The sequence below is a fragment of the Marmota marmota genome, unplaced genomic scaffold (assembly GCF_001458135.2).
Source record: "Marmota marmota marmota unplaced genomic scaffold, marMar, whole genome shotgun sequence".
In the NCBI taxonomy this organism is placed as follows: domain Eukaryota; kingdom Metazoa; phylum Chordata; class Mammalia; order Rodentia; family Sciuridae; genus Marmota; species Marmota marmota.
The window spans coordinates 43,622,814-43,637,800 of NW_025999932.1; the positions used below are offsets into that span (position 1 = coordinate 43,622,814).

At 37.5% G+C, this 14,987-nt stretch overlaps 1 protein-coding gene across 1 annotated transcript; it reads right to left on the reverse strand.

Moving 5' to 3' along the window:
* Window positions 1–1,736: 1,736 nt before the first annotated feature.
* Fam216b (family with sequence similarity 216 member B) lies at window positions 1,737–12,762 on the reverse strand. The gene is given in 6 exon segments (XM_015483990.1): window positions 1,737–1,834; window positions 1,837–1,908; window positions 3,625–3,678; window positions 3,681–3,744; window positions 6,752–6,786; window positions 12,714–12,762. Coding segments are annotated over 6 exon segments (372 nt in total).
* Between the last annotated feature and the right edge of the window lie 2,225 nt (window positions 12,763–14,987).

The following is a 14,987-nucleotide window of genomic DNA, read 5'->3' on the forward strand; positions in this document are numbered from 1 at the left end:
GAGCATTATCATCTCAGAAAGGAGAGCCATCAAGTGAGACCTCCTGTATCAGCTGTACCAGTTTGTTCTTTGTAAGGGCCTGTGACATTCACCTGCCTGTTGGCTTGTAAAATGCTTCTGAGATTTTTGATGCAGGATTGAAGTTCTGAATTCTAAGTGGCCTTCTTAATATTCTGCATCACTAGCTAAGGCTGACCCAGCAAATATCTGTGCCCGTGAAAAAAACAATGGTCTGGGATAAAAGTGTATGTAAGCAGTTTGAAGGGATGAAAGGCCCACCGTGGACATAGTGGGAAGGAAAGCTGGGTTAAGCTAGGGCTCCCACAAACCACTGTCCTTAAGAGGGTTATACTAGAGCTCACCCCAATTTCATTTAAGATATTTTCTTCTTTTAAGGTTACTTAACAATTCTTCACTTAAAATTACTTAGAGTATAGAGTCAGGACCCAGATTTGCTGAGAAGTTTCTCTATAATTAACTGACCCCAGAGAGGCCAAGACTTCCGATCACAGTGGTGGGCCAACCACGCCCCTCGTCCCTTCCAAGGAAAAGTCAGAAACAGTGGTGTGGGTTCTCAGAATCTTTTGGCAACTTCCATATCTTTTATGTTAACGGTTATGGAGAGAATGTAATTATCATTAATGAGGTTTTGTTCCTCTGATAATATTGCAACATCTTTCTTTCAGATCAATGAAACACATCCCTTGTCAAATAAGTTTATTTTCTGTTTCAACCGATTCCTTCATGCACATGACAAAGTCATTGGCTGATTTCAACAGTAAAGAATTTTTAAAAGCGAAGATGAGGAAGAGACATTTTTTATTTGCAAATACTGGTGACGAGTTTTTAACACACACACAAAATTGTGGGTGATGAAAATAGCTATTAAATATAATATAATACAATCTCAGTTGTGCAATGATCTGACTCACTGTTATCTCATTTTTTTCTCATTTGCATGGTCTTGTGTGCTTTGTTTACAACCTCTGAGACCATGGGAAGGTTGGACTTGGATTAGTTGTTTGGGGCTGTTTCATGTTTTGCTCAGAGTCTTTGTTCAACTGCCAGGGGAAGATGTGTGCATGGATTCTCTTCCCTGTGTCAAGGCCAATTACAGCTGTGTAGAATCAGCCTAGCGGTTGATAAGTGCAAGTTTCAAGATGACACAAAGTGATTGAGCCCAGCAAGAACCAGAAACTTTGGGACCAACTCAAATGTTATTATTGCCTAATGGAGAAGAGGACAAGGAGGAGATGGACACACCAGTTGTCGCTAGGGTGATACAGCTCTAGAAGCCCCACCTGATCCCTCTTCACTCTGTGCTGGTTTGTGTTTTTCAGTGTGTGTAGTAGATGGCTTGCAGGGAATGGTCACGCAGAGACAGGAGGCCTGGTACCTTCTGACCACTTGTATCTTTCACTGTTTGGGGGATTTCTCTGGGAGGCTCAAATTCCAAGGAAGCTTTTATTTTGAAAGTTTTGAAAATCACCTTATTCTATAGACTGAACATGGAAAAGCTTGTCCTCAGTTCTATTGCTTTTAAAACCTTTCAACTTGTTCTTGTTGGTTAAAAAATTCTGTGAATGAGATTAGGTCCCAATCTGGGGTTTGTATTAGAAGTCATTTTTTTTTTTCATTGTCATTCAATAACAGTGCACCCAACACCCACCAGATGCCAGAGACGCATGGGCAAACTGCCTATGTAGAGACTGTACAGACTTCCAGTTCCTGAGAGCTCAGTGCCCTGTGCTTTGGACCCTGGGTAGAACCACAAACTTGGGTCTTGCCGACAGACATTTTCTTGTCACAGCTGAAGACTTCCTTTGAGGATCTCCCTTGACTGAGCTCGCTTGGTGGAATCTCTAAGTACTGCAGCATAAGACAAGGCTTCCTGCTGAGTGATATAGCCTGGGAAAGAGAAAGGAGAGAAACTTCAAAGCCTACATTTTACAAAACAAAACTGCAAATATTCAGGTGAATGTACAAGAGTTCTACTTTTATGGCTAGCATTCCCTGATTATATTACCTTTGAAGACAGAAAGTATAGTTTTCTGCTTTTGCATTTTTTCACTCAATAAATTAACAAATATTTTGTCATTGATTAGCATGTCAAATCATTTGGAAAGGGACTAGAGTCATGAAGAATCTTCACATGAATAACTTGTCTTTGATATCAAAACTTTCTTCAACTCAGCAAAAGAAATATTTGATCTCTCTCAGTGTTTCTCAAAGTGCAATCTGCAGACAACCTGCTTGAGAATCACCTCACTGAAACCATGTGCTTTATAAAACTGCTTATTAAAAGGCAGACTTCTGACTGTGTTCCAAAGACCTTCTGAATCAAAAACTCAGAGGGCCAGGCCTGGACATCGGCATTTTAATAAGGTGACAGGTGGATTTTATGTGCACTAAATATTGAATGCTTCTGCTTCTGGATTTCTTTTTTTTTTTTTTGTATTCTATGTGATTTTTTTTTCTGAAAACAAAGCTATCAGATGACGACTCTGAATTGTCAACTGGCTTTCAGATAATCATGGGGGCCTGCCCAAATCCTGGCCTCTCTGGTTCCTAGATTCATGACCCTGGTCAAGTAATTTAACTTATCCATGTTTCAGTTTTCTCTTCTGTAAAATGCAGGTTACAATGACAAGCACCACATAGGGTGTTTGAGTTTTAAATAAGACAAAACATGCTAAGTTCTTAGAAATTGTCTGCCACTTAGGAAGTCCTTAATGAAAGATGACTCTTATCATTGTTATTTTTAGTAAAATGTTTGCAAAAATGATGTTTTCTGTTTGTAGAAATATACCACAATTTAAGGTAGTTGTGCTGAAGCCAAGTGGGTGGGATTTTTTTAAAAAATGCTCTATAAGAATTAGGAAAAGAATATAGTAGAGAGGGCAGGGAATTGAAAACATTTTCTATAAGAAAAAAGAAAACAATAATAATGACGCCTTTCAGTTGCTTCAAACATGTCTTTCACAACCCTGATTTCATCTGTGGTTCATATGATCTGAAGGAGTTGCTAGAAGAGGAGAGAGAGCAGAGAATGGGAGGTGGGGGAATGCATGGCTTTTGGAGGTGACAGCTCTGACAGGAAGTCCTCACTGACATTTACAATCCATGTGGTCTTTGTCATTTATAAATCTGCCTGAGCTTATGTTTTCCACAACTGTTAAGTGGGGAGAGAATGAAATGCTATATGTAAATCTCAGCACAATGTTTGAACATGGTAAATATTCAACGAACGTAGCCATTATTGTAAGTAAACCAAACCTCTGCATTTGCAGAGACTGTAAGGAGTGGGCCCGTGGTTTGAACCCTTGACTGGCTTTCTAAGCCCAGTGCCCTTGATCTACTAGATCAAATTCCTGTAAAGCTCAGAGAGTTGTTCACATTTTATAAGAATCCATACTCTGATTTCTTTAAGCCCTCTTAACTTACCCATAAAACTTTGCTCTTTACCATCGGAGATAATGATTTTTAAACTTGGCTAGCCAACCGTGTTGCTAAAATAGTCTGGCAGAGGCTATTCTACCTGAATTATTTATCTAGAAAATGACTTCCCGGCTGCAGCACGTCCCTTCCTGAGGTGCCTGTTTCAGGTCAGCTAGTTAAACTCACCCAGCCACTGCTAGTGCCAAAGGCTATGGAGGTAGTGGGTCTGCAGGGCCTCTCACTGGGCTTGAAGTCGTAAATCCTCATGATGCTGTAAAAGGAGGGCTGTTGCCCTCAGGTCAGTTCCTGCCAGAGCATAGCAGGTGAGTGTGATGAGTCTCTACAGAATTGAAAGTATGATGCATTCAAAGCTAACTTCCCCAGGAATAAAAAGTTTTTCTTGCTAAACATAGATATTTTTAATGAATAACAATTGGAAAAGAATAAGTGGGCCATATTTCCCTCCTTAGTTTGTTTATACAATCTTCCACTGGCCTGTGTAATGATGAAAATGGGAAGTTAACCATTCCAGGTAAATAGGTCATGCTTTTTTGCTGAAGGAGATCTAAGGATTTTCAAGCTCTTAGGATCTGATTGATCCTTATTGAGGAAAATGGGTTGTGAGAATCTACACAGGGCTGGAAGTATGCTAGGCTTTAGGGTGGATGCAACTTTCAGTGGAAAGTTCCCAGGAAGCAAGAGCAATAGACAGATGAACAAATGAGTGATAGGGCAAGAGGTCAACATCTGTAATAAAAAGGAGCTATGAAAACAGAGGAGAGCAAGCTGCCTGTGGCAATCATGGCCAATGTCCTAAATGAAATAACCCTAGTCTTAAGGGTGAGGAGGAGTCTCTGAAGGGCTAGAATATTGGTTCTCAAAGGGTATGGTTAACACCTGGGCATCCCACAGAAATGCAAATCCTCAGGGCTGAGGATATAGCTCAGTGATAAGGTACTTGCCTACCATCCCAGATGTCTGGGGTTAATTCTTAGCATCACCAAGGGTGGGTGGGTAATGCAAATTCTCAGGCCCCGCCCTGTTGAATAAGAGACTGTATTGCTGAGGCCCAGCACTCTGTTTTTACAAACCCTCCAGGTGATTCTCATTCATCCACACTAAAATATGAGAACTGCTAAAATTTGAAAACTGTTATACTAGAAGGAAAAGAAAGGCTAGTTCTAGACAGAGGGATAAAGTGGTGCAATTTCTCCTATGGGGCATGAAATATCTGGATATGTAGGGAATCAGACTTTTTTTTTTTTTTAAAGTTCAAAGGGAGCATAGACTCTGATTTCATAATTGTAGAATTATGCAAGGGAAGATGATGAAAGCATTTTATCCCATGTTAGGTTTAAAGATTAGGTTTCATATGAGAAGTCATTAAAATTCTTTATTGGAGGCTGTGATACTCAACAGGGATGATTTTGACTCCCAATACACATTTGGAGAAATTTTTGATCATCTCAGTTGAGGTGAGGGGAAAGGGGGCTACTGTCCTTAGGGGTAGAGGCCAGGTATGCTGCTCAGCATCCTGCAAAGCATAGGCAGTTCTACTCCTTTGCAAAAAATAATTCTTTAACTCAAAATGTCATCCTTTACACTGATCAGATTTTCATTTTAAAAAGATCACTTTAGTCTTGCTATAGACAGTAAGCTTGAGGGAAGATAGATGGTTGGTTAGGCTATCATCCATCAAAAAGCTACCATCATAAAAAGGGCCATGTCTTCAATAGCTATTATGTATTAGGTGCGTATTCTATGCCATACTAAGCATTTTGAATCCATCAACCCAAGTTATAACAATCCAATGAAATGGTCAATTTATTGTGCTCATTTTATAGGTAGGGAAACTGAGACAGTGGCATCAATGTTCTAGAAAAGTCAAGGTAAAATAAGCTCATCCTAGGTGAAAAAAATTAAAAGCAATGATAGAATTTTAAAAACTAGTTGATCTCCAGGTAACTTTATATATTTTATATATAATTCTTATATAATTTTTTAAAAATTTATAATTTTATATATAATATATAATTATATAATATACATACTTTGTATATACTATATAATTATTTATAATATATAATAATCTTATATAATATATAATTATATGTGTAGCTATACAATAAAAATTATATATACACATATGTCCATGTGTACATAGATACATATGTGCATGTATATATATTTATATAACAGTAGGGTGAGATGACTTTTACCTGTTAGAAATTTTGTGCAGAATTGAAATACACTAGGCAGTTTTTTAATTTTATTTTTTTGAGGTCTAGAGACCTTAAACGTGATATTGAAAATAAACTCAGAGTAAAAGTAGCAAAGCCAAGTGCCTCACTTTAGTCTTACAGTTTCTGAATTAGATAGTTTAAAAGGTAACATATTTAAGGAATAGAAAGGATTCCATTCCTGCACAACTAATTAAGCTTCTCAAATGACTGAGAACAAGATGATATGAAAATTGCAAGCCAATTTGAAGAGTAAAGCTCCAAAAGTACAATGGGAATTTTCATCATATGAGAAAATCTTTAAAGTTACAGTTTTATTTTACAAAGAAAAAGAAAGTCTATTTCTTTTCCTTAGTAAAATTCCAAACATCCTAAACCAGGAGTAATGTTATATATATTTAATTAAAATTAAATTTTAAATTTTTAAAATTTAAATTCTATTTAAATACATTTGAATAGAATTAAAATTAAATATAAATTAATTAAAACACATTTTAAATGAGAGGTTAACATTCCTCATATTTCAACCTGTTGCCTATCCTTCCTTGAGGGAATGGAAGGGAGTGGCTATAACAACTTTGACCAAAAGGGGCTGAGGGTGCACTAACAGGAAGCCACCATGTTGCCAATTAGTGAGTTTTCCACACTGGTGGGTGTCATCCATGAAGAGGTTACAGTTTACCAGAACTCCTGCAATTGAACAGGTTTAAGATTAGGTCATATGAGTGCTTATTCTTCACTCAGATGTCTTATCGCACTTACCTTGGGTCAAACATTCATTTTTTTTGGTACCTAGGATTGACCTCAGGGGCATTCAACCATTGAGCAACATCCCCAGCCCTATTCTGTATTTTATTTAGAGACAGGGTCTCACTGAGTTGCTTAGCACCTCACTTTTGCTGAGGCTGGCTTTGAACTTAGGATCCTCCTGTGTCAACCTCCTGAGCCTTTGAGATTACAGGCATGCCCTGATTCAAACATTCTTCCTAAGGCTGGATAAACAGATATTAGAAAAAAGTCGTACAGCCTCCAAGAGAGACAAGCTCTTTCCATCAGTGAATAGACTGTTGTACTTTCAATAATGAAGTATCAGAAGCAGAGGGAGGGACTCCAGTGCAAGGAATTTGTGCAACACCCCTAGACTTTTGTCATCTTTTCCTGTTTTCTCCCATTCCTTGTTCGGTAGCATAAAATTTCACTCTGTGCAACCAATTTGGGTGATGTACCTAAGTAAACAAGTCAATAAATAAATGTTATTTGCTCCAGGATTAAGAATATTTTCTCACATTTCCAAGTAATTAGACCTCACCAGGCTACTTAGTTCTGCCTCTTGTCCTATTTCACTCCTCATCCTGGAAGGCACAATTCAGAGCCCTTATCTTTCGGCTTCAGTGTGCTTGGAACAGGTGGCTTGTAGAGCTCATACCATGTGTATAGTAGTTATTTCTAGAAACATTTTAAATAATTTTATCATCTTATCTGATTCTGAAAGCAATATACATATATATATATATATATNNATATATCTTATTTTGGAAAGTTTAAAAAAGTTTTAAATTAGAGAAGAAATTAAGATTTCCTATAGCTAACTGTTGTTGGTATCTGGTTTCCTTTTTATTTTTTTCCATGTACATTGTTTAATTTTAGAAAGAGGTGATCACAATATCTATGTGTTGTGAACCTTCCGTGGTCCGAAATATTCCTTAAAATATGATTTTTAGTAGCAGTGTAATATATCATTACATCATTCTCCACTGCTTGCACATTTAGATCTGCAATTTTATAGCACTGTTACTATAAAATAAAATATTAAACTTAGTCATGTTTCTTTCCACTTGCCTGACAAAGATACAGAATGAAGGAGTTGTACCTGCTCTAAGTCTCCTTTCCATTTGATTTAGAGCCTTGAATCTGAGGTTTATATAATAATAAAAAATTAATCTGGGAAAAGTAGATATACTGGAACAGAGTATCCAAGGCAAAGTGCAGAAATGCTGAGCATTTTCCACTCTGTACATTCCTTTGCACTTACTAGGAGTAAACAAAATGCAGGAAGTAAGATCACAACAAATCACATAGAGTAACAGATGCTCTGAGCATATTATACTATTATCAATACCTGTATGACAGGCTAACAGAAGAAGCCTAATAGATATCAGGTGGCCTTAAGAACTGGACAGACTTGAGTTTCTTTACTTCTGTCATCCCCTGTCCCCTCATCATTTTCTTCTTTTGTTTGGCAGGGGAGGAGGCGTGTACCAGGGATTGAACTCAGGTGCACTTGACCACTGAGCCACATTCCCAGCCCTATTTTGTATTTTATTTAGAGACAGGGTCTCACTGAGTTGCTTAGGGCCTCGATTTTGCTGAGGCTGGCTTTGAACTCATGATCTTCTTGCCTCTGCCTATAGAGCCACTGGGATTACAAGCATGTGCCACTGAGCCTGGCTCTTCATCTCTTGATGGTGCTTATAATGCACACCTCATCAGCTGCTTCACTGAGATAACACACATAGAATGATCTCACTTGCTAAAAGTTTCTTCTCTCTCTACCCTACATTAGTGAATGCTTGTGTGCACACATATAGCTACACGCACGTGCACACACACACACACACACTTAATGTCTTTTAAAATGTGTGAAAATTCTGATCAGTCTGAGTTTCTGGATCTTAAAGCTCAGATCTTGCAGAAGAGAAATTAGAGAAAGATCCATCAGCATACCTATGTATTATTTCCATGATATAAATTTATAAATTAAACTATGAATATATTTTACTTAATACTACTTTCCTTTGATGAACAGTCCAGAAATCATACCAGTCAAGATACATGTATTAATATTTTCTGTGATTGAAACCTACGCTCTAACCCTCACTCAAATCATCTCAATATCCCTCCTCCCATTTTTCAAGCTCTGCAAAGAATAAATATTCTCCAAAGCAGGAAATATTTCTTCTGTCCTCAAATAGCATAAGGAAATGACTGATGATCTTTCTTGTGACAGCAGTTCATGTATATTTTACTCAGGCTATTGCTGAAGAAATCTACCTTACCTACTCTACTTAAGTGGTTTATATCTGATAAAATTTGATTAAAAATCTTGTGGAATTAAGGGAGGAAAAAAAATCTACAGAATAATTTAAATCTAAAACAAAATGACAGATTTGCTTAAAAGTAACCTACCTTGTGTTGTAGTTCCCTTCTTTTTAAAAGCTGCCATTCATGTAGTTTTCTTGCAAGTCTCTCTACTCATGAAGTGGTGGTAGAAATTTGGTCTGTTGATAAACTGATGTCCAAGCAACATCACATGATGGAATAAAGAACTAGAAAAGCTTGGCTGCTTGCCTTTTCCTGCTTCTGGATGACATTTAAATATGCAGTTAATTTTTTTTTCTTCCAAGTTTTTTGTCTAATCAATGGTCAATTTCTCAAACTTCCATATCTGCATTATATGCAGACAAGGGGAGAAAAGTATGTGGACTCAGATGCTGAGTATTAAAGGTTAAGGAGTCTATCAGCACCATAGGCCATTTTGTGACTGGTTTCCAAATTGGGGATCAGTAACCCCTATTTCCATTGCTCAGATTGATGAAGGAATAACTCCTAAATGTAGAAGTATGTGCATAATTTGACTGTGGTAACTTATGGAGTTATCCATAGTTTAGATATAATGCTCCTTTTTCATTTTGGGTGAGGGGAAGTGGGTAAGAGTTTCTCTGTATTTGATCTTGGTTAGAAGCTACATATGATGATAATGAACCTATGGCATAAGACATTACCCACATTGACCTTGTGTTTTCCTCTGTAATAGCATTTTTGCTACAGACTTTAGAAAAGTCTTTTCTTTCTCAAGGATTCTCCTTCTGAATACCAGCTTATCTGCAAAGAAGAGTTCCTAGAGAAAACAGAAGCAGAATCCCCAAAGGAAAACCACAAATTCAAAATTCTTAAGAGCCTAATGGGGGAAAAATGTACAAGGAGATAACAGTGGTGAATTATATGCCTTAAAGAAGAAAGAGATCAACAAACAAAAGGTTTGCAATTTTTGTCAATAATTTGAATACAGACCTTTTGGGAACTAAACATAGCACAGACAAGAGTTTAAATGCCAGCAAATATCAAAAAAAAAAAAAATTAAACTGGACTCAAGAGTTTCCAGGTTTATCTCTACTAAGAGATAAAGAAGAATTGTAGGTGGAGTTGATATTATTAATTGAGTCTTCCTTGAATGTTTCTCAAGGTATGATGCCTTCTAAGGTACACCTTATCAGCTGATGTTGCACACACATGCTGATTTATAACCACATTTTATAATTTCTGCCCAATCAGGAAAACAGTAACAAATCTAGGGGTTTGGTAAGCAGGGTGTTTATTATATATTATAGGCAATCCATTGTAGAAATAATGGAATTGCCTATAGGTATAAAATGAGGAAAATTAGGTTATTCAAGAACTGGTTATTACACTAAACTACTATCAAACCTAGAGCTGAAAGACCAAAAAAAAAAAAAAAGTTTTTTCTAGAACCCATGAATCTGCATTCACCAGATACCCTGGCTTCTATGTTCTCAAACAGTTGAGTTTAGTGTTATTGTCACCACTATTCTTGTCCTTGCTGCTGCTGACACTGATGTGACTTCTGCTTTTGTAACTAACACAGATAGATGTAAGCAGAAGCATTAAAAAAAATGGCTCCTTTCTTCCAACTGTCCATCTTGTGTCTCCCATTGAATCCCAACAGGCAAGAGGTTCTGGAAAATGCATTTTGCAGTCTCATACTACTGTGGTGAAAAGGATGTAGAAGGATAAGCATGAAAAAGAGATATGGACACTAACACATCAACAAAAATTGAAGAAGTACCTCTGGGATTTCTGAAGGAGGCTAAAGGACTTGGAAATATGGTCAGTGTTTAGCTAGATCACTATAGTTTGGAATTTTATAAGAAAAAAAATGAAATGACAGACTGGCTATAGCTATATAGATTATATCAAAGAATGAGACATGAATTTTTTTAGACAATAACTTAAGGTTTTAAGAATGAGGAATAGTGTATAGCCCCAGTTTTAGATAAAAACAAAACAAAAAGAACACTATTTCTCCAAAGACTATCTTGAGAAAAGGGATTAAAACTGACAACAACAAAATGAAGACAAACCTCCAAATCTAATTATGAAGATTACCAGTAGAAGAGCTATGTTAACCCAAAATTCCCACTGAGAAATCTTGAAATAAAACAGTTTATTGAGTCATTACAGATGTTAGTCATGAAAGAAAAGACTGATCCTGGGACAAGTTCCTATAGTCTCCAGGAGCATACCTAGGTAGCAATTGGAAAAAAAAAAATGTTTACTGGATCTAAAAAGTCAGAATATTTTATAATGAAAAATTGAGGAAGATAGGCAGTTGTTTATGTTGAAGTTACATTGGCTAGAGATAAGATGGGTAGGATTACAGGAAGCAAGGAAAGCTTTGGGATAGGAGAAACAAATGTTGCCTCAGATTGGCTGGGAGCTACCAGCAGGACACAGTGGCACCTACTGGGTGGTGATAGGTTTTGAATTGAGGTTTCATCACACAAACAGGAATGTGAAATGGTTTTTTGTTTGTTTTGGCCTGTTGCTTATTACTAACTAACTTCTCCCATCTGTTCTTTCTTCCATCCTCTGTTCTTTTGTAAGTAAATAGAAAGCATCTCAGAATTTTTCTCTTATCAGACACTTACTTTTCCATGGTTAAAACATTGGTATGGCAATGCGACATTGATATGGTTTAGATATGAAGTGCCCCCCAAATGCTTATGTGTGAGGTAATGTAAGAAAATTCAGAGGTAGAGTGATTGGATTATGAGAGCCTTAAACTAATCAGTGTGTTAATCCACTTGAATGGAGTCACTGAATGGTAACAGTATGCAGGTAGAGTGTGACTGGAGGAAGTAGGTCCTTGGGGGGGTGCCTTTGGGGGGTATATATTTTGTCAATGGTGAGCCTCTCTTTTTGCTTCCTGATTATGATGTCCTGAGATGCTTTCCTCTGCCACACCCTTCTGCCCTCATGTTCTACCTCACCTTGGGCCCATAGCAATGGAGCCAGCCATCTATGGACTGAGACCTCTGAAACCATAAGTGCCAAATTAACTTTTCCTTTTCTAAAATTGGTCTTGTCAAGTATTTTGGTCACAGCAGCAAAAAGTTGATTAAAACAGACATAATGCCTAAAGTACTGGTATCCCTCCATACCCATGCTTAGCACATGGGTAAAAATGTGTTTTCCTGGAAGAGCAGGGCAAATGAGACTTGTCCAGCAATAGTAAGGGTGGAAGAAAGACCTGTGATTGGAATCCAAGATGAGGTTTAATCCTAATTCATATAACACAGTCTGATAGAATAAGAGGCAGAGTGTCCTTAGATATTATGGAGATAAGTGATTCCCTGAAAAACAAAGATATTCAGTTTCTACTCAATCAGGAAAAATAGTAACATATCTAGATGTTCAGTAAGCAAGGCACTTATTATGAGCAAACCATTATAGAAATATTAGAATTGGCTATGGGATTAAAATGATAAAGCTTAGGTTATCCAAGGACTGGCTATTACATTAAACTACTATCATACCTACAGCTGGAAGACAAGCAATAAAATGGCTTTTCCCAGAGCCCATGAACCTACACTCAGGAAAGATGGTGGAATGAGATGGACATCATTACCCTAGGTACATATATGACTGCACATGTGGTACAACACTACATCATGTACAACCAGAGAAATGAAAAGTTGTGGTGCAATTGTGTGCCATGAATCAAAATGCATTCTGCTGTCACATATACCTAATTAAAATTAATTAATTAATTAATTTTTAAAAAGAATGTGAATACAGAGTATTTTATAATGTCCTTCTGCCCCAACATCTTCTCTAGAAGTCTATCTGGAGATAATTACCAGGTACACACATCTCTCCTTGGCTACCCAAGTGCTCAGGGGACTATAGTAAAGTGCAGAAGGGTCCCATTTTCTACTCTGCACCACTGTTTCTCACCTGCACTCCAATCTGAGTCTAACATCGTCTCTGTTGGCCTCTGCTGCATTATCCCTTGAGCTCAAGCTTATTTGACAAAAGAGGAAGAGTACATTATTCCTCTATTATCTTGGGCTTTTTTTTTTTTCTGACATATTCATAGAAAACTACTTTTCCAGGATCCCAAAACAAAAGCATTCACACATACCAACTTCATAGGAGTCATTGGCATCCCAAATAAGAAAACTTATTTGTACTCTAAAACTCACTTTTTGGACTACAAGAACTTCTTTTAGTGAATGATAACTACTTTAGACAAAGAAGTGATTATCGGCAAAAGAAAAGCTATTCATGGTCAGATATGTGCTAAGGAGTTTGAGAAAATAAATTTCAAAAAGTTCAGGAAAAAAACATAAAATGTAATATAATTCCAGAAGTAATATGTCCAGAAATTTAATTTTGACCCTATAATCTCAAATAAACTCAAAGGAAGAAAGAGGTAAGATAGCAAAATAAAATACAATAGTTGCACTGGGAGATCCCAGACAATTCTAAACGTGAGGCCAGGTCATTAAAAAATATCGTAAGAATTCACCAAAACGTATTTTGTATTAAGGACTAGCAACGCTTTTCTAAAAACACATCCTATGGCATGGCTGTTAAGTGGTACAGCTCGCACTCAAATCCATGGATGCCTGAAATCCATGATTTCTCTATATGATCTCTAGAACTAAGGAGAAATTCAAGCAATATATACCATATGATAATGAAAATACCTCCTATTGTTACCAAGTCCTAATCCAGAGGCCTGACTCTGGGGGTCCCAACAAACTAGATCTGGCCTCACCCTAAAAACCAAATGGAAAAAGTAATGTTGAAAAGCAGGAAAGGAACTTTAATCAATATAGTCATACTGGGTAAGTCTCAGCCCTGTCTTGAGGTATGACTTTGGGTTTAAGAAGAGGAAAAAAATGACAGAGAGGAGCAAGAGCTCTGCATGATTAAACAGTCTTGGTCAAACTGATCTTGTTGATCATTATCTCAGCTCTAGTCACACAGTCTTATCACTGTCAAGGAAATTGCTGCCACCCAGAGGCCAGTCTTCATTTGCTTCACAAATCAGGCCTGTGATCCCAGAAGGGAACAATGTGGTTCCATAAGATGATTGCTCCTGATTAAGGGAGCAATCTTATCAGGGGTGATCTGCCTGCAAGGTTCCACTGTTCCTTGGAAGGTGTAGGGCAATGACTGGCGATTTCTAGTTGCCACTCTAAGTGTGTGAAGTAGGAGCTTGTAAAAGCCAGCAGTTGAATGTCCCTGCAAATCTTGAAAATACCTTAGCTACTCTTATTTTGGTGATAAGAGTAAGGAGATAGGTTAAGTCAATTTAGGGCTAATAAACCTTATATTAGCATGCTTATCTGCAGAGCGGAGAAAGAATCTGACCCAAAGTTTAAGGTAATAAAGAAGACACATACAAAATGAAGACAGAAATGCCAAGCTTTATCATGCTTTTAGTTACCCATGGGGTGTCTCCAAGTCCAAGTGAAGAGTCAGGGCTTTAGCAAAAGCAGACTCGGTGAGTCTGTATTACACTATACAGCCATTACCTGCAGACAAAATTCATGAGTCTTGATTTTTTTCTGTCATTGCATACATTCTCTTCCCAGCTGGAATAGGTTTTAGTTTCATAAAGACTTAAAGTCATTGTGTTAGTCAGCTTTTTATGATTGTGACCAAAATACCTGACAAGAACAACTTCGAGGAGGAAAAGTTTATTTTGGCTCCTGGAATCAGAGGTTTGTCCAAAGATGGCTGACTCCATTGCTCTGGGCCCAAGGTAAGGCAGTACATAATGGTGGAAGGGTGTGGTGGAGAAGCTCTGTTCCATTAATGGCAACCAGGAAGCAGAGAGAATGGGGGTAGGGAAGGGAGATGAGACCACAGGAAAAATGAGCCCTTCAAGGGCACACCCCCCACTGACTCACCTCCTCTAGCCATGTCTCACCTGGCTACAGTTATCACCTAATTAGTTCATTCAAATTAGGATGGACCAATTAGGTTACTCTTATCATCTAATCATTTCACCTCTGAATATTTCCTCATGAACACAGGAGCTTTTGGGGATAGATGCCTCATGTCCAAACTATAACTTTCATAATTATGGAGCAGGATATTTGTCTTATTATGTCAAGTCATTGACCTAATAAACCTCTTGGGAAGTCTTCCTTGCAAAAAGGTACTCTTATCAGCCCTCAAACCCACCTAGTCACATCCAAATTCACAATGGATATG